Source organism: Zootoca vivipara, chromosome 14, assembly GCF_963506605.1.
Source record: "Zootoca vivipara chromosome 14, rZooViv1.1, whole genome shotgun sequence".
Taxonomy (NCBI): Eukaryota; Metazoa; Chordata; class Lepidosauria; order Squamata; family Lacertidae; genus Zootoca; species Zootoca vivipara.
The window spans coordinates 8,932,283-8,944,301 of NC_083289.1; the positions used below are offsets into that span (position 1 = coordinate 8,932,283).

A 12,019-nucleotide genomic window follows, 5' to 3' on the forward strand; every position below is an offset into this window, starting at 1 on the left:
CAATTGCCTCCAGTTGACACTTGAAAATACTGCTGAAAATAAAATAAAAGAAGAAATAATGCAAGATTTGTTCAAATAATATGTTAAGCAGATGCAATTTCTGAGGGGAAATTATTATTGTTGTTTAATATGGTTGTAGAAGCCAGGGTAGTATTAGCCTGCTATTGGAAATAAAATTACAATCTTTCTATTTGGGAACAGATGATCAAATTATGGAATTTAGTCATAATGGTTATGCTAATGAGTTTTCATTAGGGTTGATGAAGGGAGACAGAGAATATACAATTTTAAAGAAAAAATGATATTTAGTGAATATTGAATTCAGCTCTCAGGACAACTAATTAAAGACAGTAATTGTTTCGCTGTCTCATAAGGGAAAGTATTCTTTGAAAAGATTGTGAATGTGTTAGTGTACAGTAGTAAAAAGTTTTGTATAAACTTGAAAATATTCATTTAGTCAAAACAGAAAAAAAGTTAGCTCACCGTCATTCATTTTGCCCCCTTGACCTAGTTGTGCTAATGCTAATGATAAGTAACAACAACAACAATATATTACTTGTAGCTGACCCATCTGACTGGGTTCCAACAGAAAATAACAGCACAGTTAAACATCAGATATTAAAAACTTCCTGATACAGGGCTACCTTCAGATGTCTACAGAAAGTCATATCATTGTTTATCTCTTTGACATCTGATGAAAGGGCATCCCACAGGGCAGGTGCCACTATCAAGAAGGCCCTCTGCCTGGTTCCCTGTAACTTTACTTCTCGCAGTGAGAGAATCACCTGAAGGCCTTCAGAGCTGGGCTTCACAGTCTGGGCTGAACAATGGGGTTGGAGATGCTGCTTCAGGTATACAGGGCCGAGGCAATTTAGGGTTTTAAAGGTCAGCACCAACACTTTGAAGTGTGCTCAGAAACATACTGGGAGCCAATGTAGGTAGATCTTTTAGAGCTGAGGTTATATGGTCCCGGTGGCCACTCCCAGTCACCAGTCTGGCAGTCACATTCTGGATTAATTTTAGTTTCTGAGGCACCTTCAAAGGTAGCACCACATAGAGCACATTGCGGCAGTCCAAGCGGGAGATAACCAGAGCATGTACTACTCTGGCGAGACAGGGTGCAGGGTCTCAGCCATCATAGCAAGTGGAGCTGGTAAGACGGCTGCCCTGGACACAGAATTGAGCTACGCTTCCATGGACAGCTGTGAGTCCAAAATGACCCCAAAGTTGTGCATCTGGTCCTTTAGGAGCACAGTTACCACATTCAGGACCAGAGAGTCTCCCACACCTGCCTGCCCTCCTGTCTCCCAGAAACAGTACTTCTGTCTTGCTGGGATTCAACCTCAATCCGTTGACCATCCTCCACCCGTCTCCAAACATGCACATAGGCCATTTACAGTGGAACATCTACGTACGAATTTAATCCGTTCCAAAGGCACATTCGTAAGTAGAAACATTCGTAAGTCGAAACGATGTTTCCCATAGGAATGCATTGGGAATGGATTAATTCGTTCCAGAGCCTGGGAAAAGGACCCTTTAAAAGAGACGTTAAAGGCATGCAAACTGGTGCAGGGAGCGCGGGTGGGTGGCGGCGTGGCGGCAGTTTAGTGGTGGCGGTGGGGCCTGATCCGGCCGTGGGCCAAGCATCTGAGGCGGCGGGAGGCTGCTAGTAGCGGTGGCGGGGGCCCAATCCGGCCTTCGGATGTCTAAAAAATTTCTAAGCGGGCCCAATTTGTATCGTTTGTAAGTAGAATTTTTCGTAAGTAGGGTTATTTGTTAGTCGAGGTACCACTGTACTGCTCTCACTGATGTCACTCAGAAAAGAGACCCTTTCTCCTTTGTGCTATTCCCAGATGGTTCAATAATCTGGGCACAGCAAGTTACATTGGCATAGAAATATCTCATCCTATTCTGTTTTCTTTACTTTTTCTCAACCATGTTGTTAAAAGAAAAACCCCACAAAGGCATTTAAACCAGTATATTTTTTACTTCCCTGGGTACTTGGCTTTTTGCAATCTGCCCACACCACATCATATGATAAGGCACCTTTCTCATGTGTCCCATATTCTTAAGTATTTAGCCTCTATTACTTTGAGAAATCCTGGGCCATTTTCTGCCATTTTGGTGCTTAAATCAGCTTACAAATAATTTAAACATAAGGCTGTAAAACATTGCATAATTTTTTATTCGTAGTAAAATGTTCATGTTTTAGCTAATTTACAATAATAAATAGTTCTAATTGAATCTATTCTTAAATTAGATCAGCCTCAGCAGTGTTTATTGGTCAGAGCTCCATATTATCTACTTAATTGAGCTTTCAGTTGCATGAAATTATTAAATAATCCTCTGAACTGTTGGAGTAGAATTAAAAGCAAAAAGAGGCAGCTAATTGCACAATAATTTTAGCTGTACTGCACCATTTCTTTCAAATATCCTTGAAGGGAGATATATATGGAAATATACTGCAGGGATTCAAAATATGAAGAACTATTTATGTAAATATTCTCTCGAAACAGGGAAGCCTTATCATACTATTTCTAGGTCTTCCTTAGAATTGATTGTACAAGCTGTTATAAAAATAAATGCTTGCTCTCATTTTTTAATGTTTTCATTGGTTGGTTGGTTGGTTGTGTACATATAAAATGTGTTTGTACACACACATACACAGCCTTCATATTTTCAATTAATTCACTTTCGTCTTAAAATACTTCCATCTTTTTTCTATTAACGCTCGAGGAGCTTACAGTAAAATTAAAACAAGAAGTTAATTGTTCATTGTTACTCTTATTTTAATGCAGTGGCACTTCAAATAATTTGTGAAATTAAGCATGCCAGGCTTGCTCTAATAATGATGGCATGCAGCACGATAGCTAGGTGCTGTTTAATCATGAGGAATAATGATTCATGAAGAGAACATGTGACTGGAGTGAAAGATTGAAACTCTTTGGGGGTAGGAGTTAGTGGCTCTCTTGTTCATATTCTTCACATACTGACTGGAAATGGTTTCAAACTACATTAGGATTCTCACACTCCTGTAATAGATGAATTCGCAACTGAGCAACTTAAAATATGCACAAAAGAATCAGTTCACCAAGCTAATCAATGTCTATTTCATTCTTATGACTAGTATAAACTTGTTTTTTTCAGGTAGGTAGCCATGTTGGTCTGAGTCGAAGCAAAATAAAAAAATTCCTTCAGTAGCACCTTAAAGACCAACTAAGTTTTTATTTTGGTATGAGCTTTCGTGTGCATGCACACTTCAGTTATTAAAAGAAAAATTGACGGTCTTCTTGAAGTCTGTTTATTTGATGGCAAATTTAACGATTTTCTAATAAATAAATATTTCAGTGCAAAAAAAAGCTTAAATGTCAAACTGATGTTTTCATTCTGAGATGCTACTTTATCCTCAATTTTCACCCCTTCCCTTCCCACTTTCATTATAATGGAGATTTGACTGCCTGCTCTATAGTGATGTCTCATTTGATATTTCCCATTAGTTTTCAGTAGTTACCTTTTTTGCCTGCATGCCAACCTTCAGTTTAATGGCCTTTTTTGTGTGTTCATTTTGTTTTGTTTCCCATCGTGGTTTTGTTTATTTCTTTTTTGGTTTTTTCTGTTTTCTCTTTAAATCGTCGTGATGTATGCCCTTCATATTCCCCAATGTTTGCACATGACAAGATGTTGCCATCCCAACATTACCTCCCACTTCACTGACCAGTGCCACTACTGACCATCTAGCACCAGCTACAAGTGGACCGTTGCCTTCTGCCCCTCGAGATGTTGTGGCTTCCCTTGTCTCTACCCGCTTCATCAAGCTAACCTGGAGAACACCTGCATCTGATCCTCATGGAGACAATCTCACCTACTCTGTGTTCTACACCAAGGAAACAGTAAACAGGTATAATTTACTTTTTTATATACTGTACAAATTTACAATATAGTAATTTCTTTACTTGGCTGTTTTTAAGCTTTAGATTTCTTACCTGTACCATTCCAAAGGCCTGGTAAGAAGTTCAGAACTTTCCAACTAAAATAAAATGCTGTGACTTTTTTTTTTAAAGAAAAAGACACATTTTATGTAGTTACTTGGAGATACATGGGCTCAACTTGAATTTTCAGAGTGAAGAAATAAGGGTGAGATGTTGTCAAATAGACACTTGTAGCTTCATCCTGTTTGCTTCTTGCCTTGCTTCTTGTGAGAGTATCTGATGAGAAAAAAGCAATTTGTGTCTGTCTAGTGAATTTAAAAGGGACCCAGGTGGCACTGTGGGTTAAACTACAGAGTCTAGGGCTTGCTGATCAGAAGGTCGGCGGTTCGAATCCCTGCAACGGGGTGAGCTCCCGTTGTTCGGTCCCAGCTCCTGCCAACCTAGCAGTTCGAAAGCACATCAAAGTACAAGTAGATAAATAGGGACCGCTCCGGCGGGAAGGTAAACGGCGTTTCCTTGTGCTGCTCTGATTCGCCAGAAGCAGCTTTGTCATGCTGGCCTATAGAGCGAGATGAGCGCCGCAACCCCAGAGTCGGACACGACTGGACCTGATGGTCAGGGGCCCCTTTACCCTTTACCTTTAGTGAATTTAAAGACTCTTAAGAGCACACATTGTAAAAATATTATTGAAACTTCAAGAACTGACTTTGCAGATGAGTTGTTTGGATCTTAGAGCCATTGAATCGGCTTTGTTTCTGAATTGTGAATGCTATTCTTTGAGAATACCCTCACAAAGTGAGGAATCATGTATTTCTAGAAGAATCAAACATGAATGCTGGCTGTCCTTGGTATAGCACTTATTTTGGGAGCTTTGCTTTTGTGGGACATCAAAAATATTTTAGCAGGGAAGGAGTACTTTAATCATGTTGGAAGCTGCAGAAGGGCTGTGGTTTAGTGAGAGAGCACATGCTTTGTATGCAGATTTTCCCAGGTCCAAATATTTTCTAACCTCAAGTCTTTTTCCATGTGCCTTTTTTAAGGGAGCGTGTTGAAAACACAAGCCATCCTGGGGAAATGCAAGTGACAATTCAAAACTTGATGCCTGAGTCTGTGTATGTTTTCAGAGTGGTAGCTCAAAACAAACATGGGCCTGGAGAAAGTTCATTGCCACTTAAGGTGGCAACACAACCTGAGGGTAAGCTTTAAACATTTCCACCCTGTTTGTTGCTTTTGGTGTGGCAGATGGTGATAAAATGTTTGTTTTTAAACTTGCTATATAATGCTATATGGTCACATTTCTATCACTTAAGCCTGGTTCCTTTAAGATATGCTCATGTTGTGTTAAAGTCAGTTGCCTATTTTAATGATTTAGAGATGATCCAGTGAAAGTTACCATACTTCTAAGCCTACATTGCAAAAAAATCTCAGCATATTATTAATAGGACAATCCAATGCATATTTACTCTAAATAATTTTTACTTTGTGCAATAGTGCTTACTACGCACAAGTGTGTTTAGGATTGCAGACTAATTTTTATATTGAAATTAGTATTTAAAATATAAGATTTCTGCCTGCATAGTAACAAAGGAAGTTTAGTTTTGGCTAGATCATGTTCTAAGCATGTGTGCAATCTAATCTTGCGTCGGATAATCCCTTACAGTTAACATTCTATTTAAATTTATCTTTGGAAGCAAATAGTTTTATGGCAATGTTAAGCTACTTGTGCAGTCTCATTATACTTGAGATGAAGCACAAAGTACACTTATGTCAGGAAGAAAAAGAAGTTATGGAGCATAGAATCATAGAGCATAGAAGTCAAACCTGCTTTAAAAACTCCCAAGTTTGAGTTATGATATGAGATACCACAATCAACTTATGCATGGCCTTTTAAAAAACCAATTTACCATAAAAATTGCCTCTCTAAAAACATTTTTAATTGCTAAAGTTTGGCCATTCTTTGCCTACTACTTTCAACATCCATTTTAGGTTGGGTAGGTTGATTCACATTTTTTTTGTTTTTTTGTTTGTTTCAGTGCTCATTAAAGATTCAGTTTTCCCGTATCTTATTATTGATGTTCAGCCATGAAATTGGCATTTTGGGCAGTTTGAATGCTTTCATTTCCATTTTTTATTTACCACAATTTAATGTTGCACCCAAACCCTAAATTAGTTAATTTTAACTATAATTTGTTGAAATAAGCTGTGTTCATAAACCATTGGTTGAAGTTAGCTTGTTTCAAAGAAAATACAATTAAGATTGGATGCAAAATAAAAAAATTCCTTCAGTAGCACCTTAAAGACCAACTAAGTTTATATTTTGGTATGAGCTTTCGTGTGCATGCACACTTCTTCAGATACACTAGAAACAGAAGTGTCAGACCCTATATATATATATATACAGAGGGTGGTGGGGGTCTATACAGGATGGACGTATAGACACCACCTTATACAGAAAACCAACTGACCGACAAACATATCTACATGCTTCTAGCTACCATCCCAAACATACCAAACAATCCATCGTATACAGCCAGGCCCTACGTTACAACCGTATCTGTTCCAACTCTACAGACAGAGAATCTCACCTAAGAGATCTACAGCAAACCTTTTTAGAACTAAAATATCCACCTGATGAAGTTAAACAACAGATCAACAGAGCCAGACTGATACCTAGGGAGAACCTGCTGCAAGACAGACCCAAAAAAGAAAATAACAGAACACCACTAGTCATCACATACAGCTCCCAAGTTAAAACAGTACAACGCATCATCAGAGATCTACAGCCTCTCCTGGACAATGACAGCTCCCTTTCTCAAGCTCTGGGAGGAAGACCTTTCATTGCCTACAGACAGCCACCCAATCTTAAACAACTCCTCACCCACAATAATACAACCACCAGACTTAACATGGACACTGGTACCAGAGCCTGCAATAAACCCAGATGCCAACTTTGCTGCCACATACACCCGGACAACATCATTACTGGCCCCAACAACATCCAACATACCATCTCAGGACTATTTAATTGCTCATCTTCTAACATTGTGTATGCCATCAAATGCCAACGGTGCCCTTCAGCTCTCTATATTGGACAAACAGGCCAAACCCTACGCCAAAGGATAAATGGACATAAATCTGACATCAGGAACCATAAGACTGAAAAACCAGTAGGAGAACACTTCAATCTCCCAGGACATTCTATACAAGATCTCAAAGCAGCTGTTTTATTACAGAGAAATTTCAGGAACAGACTGGAAAGGGAAGTTGCTGAATTGGAAATCATTACCAAGCTTAAAACCATGGAAGCACCTGGGATGAATAGAGATATCGGATTCTTATCTCATTATGCATGATCAAGCTTTCTTTAGCACCTCAGCCCAGGACTAATTGCAGCCATCAGCAGCCATTAACACCCATCTACAGGTTTACCACTCCCATCAGCCCATCTCCCATTCCCACCCACCCCCACCACCCTCTGTATATATATAGGGTCTGACACTTCTGTTTCTAGTGTATCTGAAGAAGTGTGCATGCACACGAAAGCTCATACCAAAATATAAACTTAGTTGGTCTTTAAGGTGCTACTGAAGGAATTTTTTTATTTTGCTTCGACTCAGACCAACACGGCTACCTACCTGTAACTAAGATTGGATGCAGTTTTTGTGGATTTAAATCAGGCATCCCCAAACCGCAGCCCTCCAGATGTTTTGGCCTACAACTCCCATGATCCCTAGCTAACAGGACCAGTGGTCAGGGATGATGAGAATTGTAGTCCAAAACATCTGGAGGGCTGAAGTTTGGGGATGCCTGATTTAGATGAAACAACAAGCTGTGGATAATCAAAAATGGAAGTAAAGATTTCTAATCTCCAAGTAGCTACATTACAGAAGTGGAAGCAAGCATGTGAGCCTGAGATTTTCTATGGCTCATTCCCAACACAATAAATCAAGGTATAATTTAACACCTGAACCAGTGGAAAGGAATTAGCATGATTCAGCTGTGTGCTAGATTCATGGAGCGCCAAATTGGTTCCAAAACATTTTCCTCAATATATTTCTATTCACACTGTTTCACTTAAATTCTGTTTAGAATTTCAGAGCTCTTTGCTTCACATATGCAATATAAAGTGTAAGGATTTTTATTTATTTTATTTTTAGTAATGCTTATAATACATCTTGTTTATTTTTCAGTTCAGCTTCCTGGACCAGCCCCTAATATTCGAGCATATGCAAACTCACCCACATCAATCACTATTAGTTGGGCAACACCTTTATCTGGTAATGGTGAAATCCAAAACTACAAGCTGTACTACATGGAGAAGGCAGCAGACAATGAGCAGGTATGATGCATAGCATAATATTCACAGAACTTTAGGCTTTTTTACCTGTAGTAAGATTACTGTTTTCATTATAGTTCTCATTTCAGAATTTGGATGTTATTTTGTTGGATTTTATTAACAAACAAACAGCAGGAGAGAAGAGCTATTAATATTTTGCAGCAAATGGACATGTTGCAATTGCTAGGCAAATTGCTAGTTTCATTTTTTGAAGTAGAGTAGAGTGTTCACATATTCAGGAAGTTCTGCCCTCACTTTCCTGATTGGCTACGGTAGATAGAATCATGCACATGGCTAGTCTAATTCAGAGTAGATTTGCCCTAACTCAAAATAGATTTGTTTGCCTTTGGTGAAGAAAGCTTATAGCCAAGCCTGACTAACTTCATAACATTGCTAAGCCATCATATTTGTTATGTCACTGAGGCAACAGCTGCTGGGTGAACAGTGACAGAGAACGTTTTCAAAGGTGTGACAAACATTTCAGATCTCTCGTAGTATTATTTTTTGCCCCAGAAACTAAAACTGACAAATGTTCTACCCAACCTTAATGTTACTTTCAAATGGGGTGATTCAACGAGCCACTTCAGAAGACAGCCAAGCCCTTTTTCAGTAGCAGACACCAAAGTCCATTTGACAACATTGTGTTTCACAGAGCAGTACAGTTGTATTTTGGATCTCAAATGCCTTGGCTCCCGAACAAGTCAGCTCTTGAACAATCCGGTTTTCAAATGATTTTTGGAAGCCAAATCAGAAGCCGTGCCTTGGTTTTCAAATGGTTCTGGGAGTCGAACGGACTCGCAGAACGCATTCTGTTTGAGAACCAAGGTACAACTATATAACATTTTTGAGAGCCATGGATTTTTCTTTGGTCAGGACATTGCACTGTGTTTTAATTGGTGTGTGTGTGTGTGTGTGTGTGTATGTACTGCTTAGATATTTTTAAATAAATAACAAAAGAAAGAAAGTTATCATGGTAGCCTTTTTCAGACAGCCATCTAAACCCTGGTTATATTATAGAGAACTAGCTGGCCCTGCCACGCGTTGCGGTGGCTCTGTTTGTTAAATGGAGCCTCAGAGTCCCACTTCAGACTCCCCTCACCTTCAGAGTCCCCGTTTTTCGTGTGTTTTGTTTACATAGGCGCATCCCTTTGTCTCCCCCCACCCTGTTCCGACCCATTACCTATCCCTGTCCCTCCTCCCCCCATCCCCCGGTTCATCCCTGTGATTGGGCACACGTTGTCCCGACCCATCACCTATTCACCCCCCCATCTCCCCCCCAGGCAGGCCCCTACCTGCACTCGGCCTAGTCTGGAAAGCGGCCTAGTCTGCAAAGCTGAGCCGAGATACTGTGGAGAGGTCAGGTTTCATCCCTGTGTCTCCCCCCATCCTGTTCCGACCCATTACCTATCCCTGCCCCTATTCCGCCCCCCCCCCCAAGGCAAGGCCCTACCTCCACTTGGCCTAGTCTGGAAAGTGGTCTAATCTATAAAGCCAAGCCTGTGGAGAGGGTAGGTTTCCTAGGTGTAGTACCAGTGTGGCCGTCACTAGAGGGCGCTGTTGCAATCTCTCCTGTGCTCCCAGCATGCACTTGCGGGTGATTTGTGAGTTCTGGAACACGGGGTTTTCGGGGTTTTACCTGGCGTAGCTGACACATCTGTGTTTGAAAACAGTCTGGGGACACTCACACAGTCACATTTGACTTTGTGTCCAAATTTCAACGCTATCGGTCAAGCGGTTTTGTAGAACATAGGAGACGAAGGAACATACCCAGTTTACATTTATATATACAGTAATACCTCGGGTTACGAACGCGATCCATTCCGGATCGCAGTTCGTAACCCGAATAGTTCGCAAACCGAGCGCGATGGGCGCCGCCATTTTGCGCATGCGCAAATCGCGATTTTTGCGCATGCGCAAATCGCGCGCGCGCGGCTTATGCGCGCGCGGGCGGGGCGAAAACACTTCCGGGTTTGCGCAGTTCGTAACCCGAACTGTTCGCAAACCGAGGTGGTCGTAACCCGAGGTACGACTGTATATAGATATGAACTCTGGGAACTACTGTTTATTTTAATCCTAGTTAGTTTACAAAGCAGGCTATCAAACCATATTTTGATAGCCTGCTTTGTTATCTAACTCGAGTTAGAATAAACCACAGCTCCCCTAATTTATATACGTGACAGCTTTCACTCTGCTCATGCACAGATGGTAGAAGGAAATGTGAATCTGAGGTTCAGTGTGGCTTGTTCTTGATTATCTAACAATGATCTAGAGATTATGATGAACAGAAATGAACAAAACATTCATAGCAGTAGTCTTTTAATCCCTGGGTGTTTTAAAAAAGGTGCATCCCGGTTTACATCTTTTCAAATATAGGACATTGATGTTGGAGGTCTTTCCTATACAATCAGTGGTTTGAAAAAATACACAGAATATAGTTTCCGAGTGGTGGCCTACAATAAACATGGTCCAGGAGTTTCCACACAAGATGTTGTTGTTCGAACTCTGTCAGATGGTGAGTATCTTCTGATTACAAACAAAGTTTCCTAACTTAAATGGATTTTTAATTGCCAAGTTTAGTTTCTGCATTATGGTACTATACAGGAAAAAGAAACACAACAATGGCGGATTCCCCAGCTCTGGAATTTCAGAGCCAACTGCTCCCACCAGCCATTGTTAGGTTATATCTTTCCACTAGGTCTTAGAGCAATCTGAATGAGTCTTGCTTGATTGACTGCTTTCTCCCACAATCTGCCAGTTGCAGAATTACCAGATGTTACCACCAGCCAAGTTTTCTCTTCTCTTCATCCTTGCTTTGAAGAAGACTTCAGGCAAATTCAAAATCTTACACACCATTTTGTGGTATTATGGTTGGCCTGTTATTGGATATTTTCTTATGGGCCAACACAGTTACCTTTCGCATTCAGCATTTTTATTACTCATTTCTTTCTTTTAATTTTTTATAATTTTCTTACAATCCTTTACTTACATATTGACGGATAAGTGTTTTAAGCCAGTACACATTTTAAAGCAGCTGATTTTATTATATCATGATGTGTTGTTGCAATTTGGTTATAAGTATGATAGAAATTCTTAAATTTACTATTTGGGCTGATTTCTTCGTGGCATGTCTGTTTGTAGCATTATAGCATGTCTGGGTTTCTGTGTGTACAACAAAGTGATTTCGCATTCACAGAATGTTTTCATAGGATCATTGCAATACTAGTAAAATTATGAGACTATATCTTATACATTTCTCCAGTTTGCTCTACACATCTTTAGAATGCAGTTGAAATAAATATTGCTAAAGTTCTTAAGGTGCTGCACCACTTAGTGTTCTGCAAGAAGTAAATTAAAGAATCAAATACTTCTATGGGTGACCTTACCTACACAGACTGCTGCATGATTTCCTGCTCTGGCCTGGCTCCCTTCCAGTCAGCCTCCACTGATACACAGTAATTCTGAATAGGGTGCAGCTGGATTATTCAACCATGCCCACTGTGGCAATGCAAAAGAATGTCCTGTCCTCCAAAGAGACTGTATTGCCTCTCTGCATGAGTAACTGCTCTGACTGGCCTAGAACCATATCTCATGGTGTGCTTTTCTAAGGTCAGGTAAACCTTTTTGTGTGTGTGTGGATAAGGTAAAAGTTGACTCTGTCAAGTCTAAGAATGAAATATGCCTTCAATTTATCTTGAGAAATATTCTCTGGCTATCAGAAACTAATGTTGCTGTATTTCAGAGCATGTATATTGTA

General features: G+C 40.1%; 1 protein-coding gene across 6 annotated transcripts in view; it reads left to right on the plus strand.

The window, feature by feature from the left end:
* The window catches only part of NEO1 (neogenin 1), a 123,316-nt gene that overhangs the window by 67,045 nt on the left and 44,252 nt on the right, over nt 1–12,019 (plus strand). For 4 of the 6 annotated variants that reach the window (XM_060282965.1, XM_060282960.1, XM_060282964.1 and 1 more), the window contains exons 8-11: nt 3,679–3,898; nt 4,970–5,124; nt 8,120–8,268; nt 10,639–10,777. In XM_060282965.1, coding sequence (XP_060138948.1) covers nt 3,679–3,898; nt 4,970–5,124; nt 8,120–8,268; nt 10,639–10,777 — 663 coding nt within the window. The remainder of the gene's footprint in view (nt 1–3,678; nt 3,899–4,969; nt 5,125–8,119; nt 8,269–10,638; nt 10,778–12,019) is intronic. The other 2 variants (XM_060282962.1, XM_060282963.1) reach the window with 1 other exon arrangement.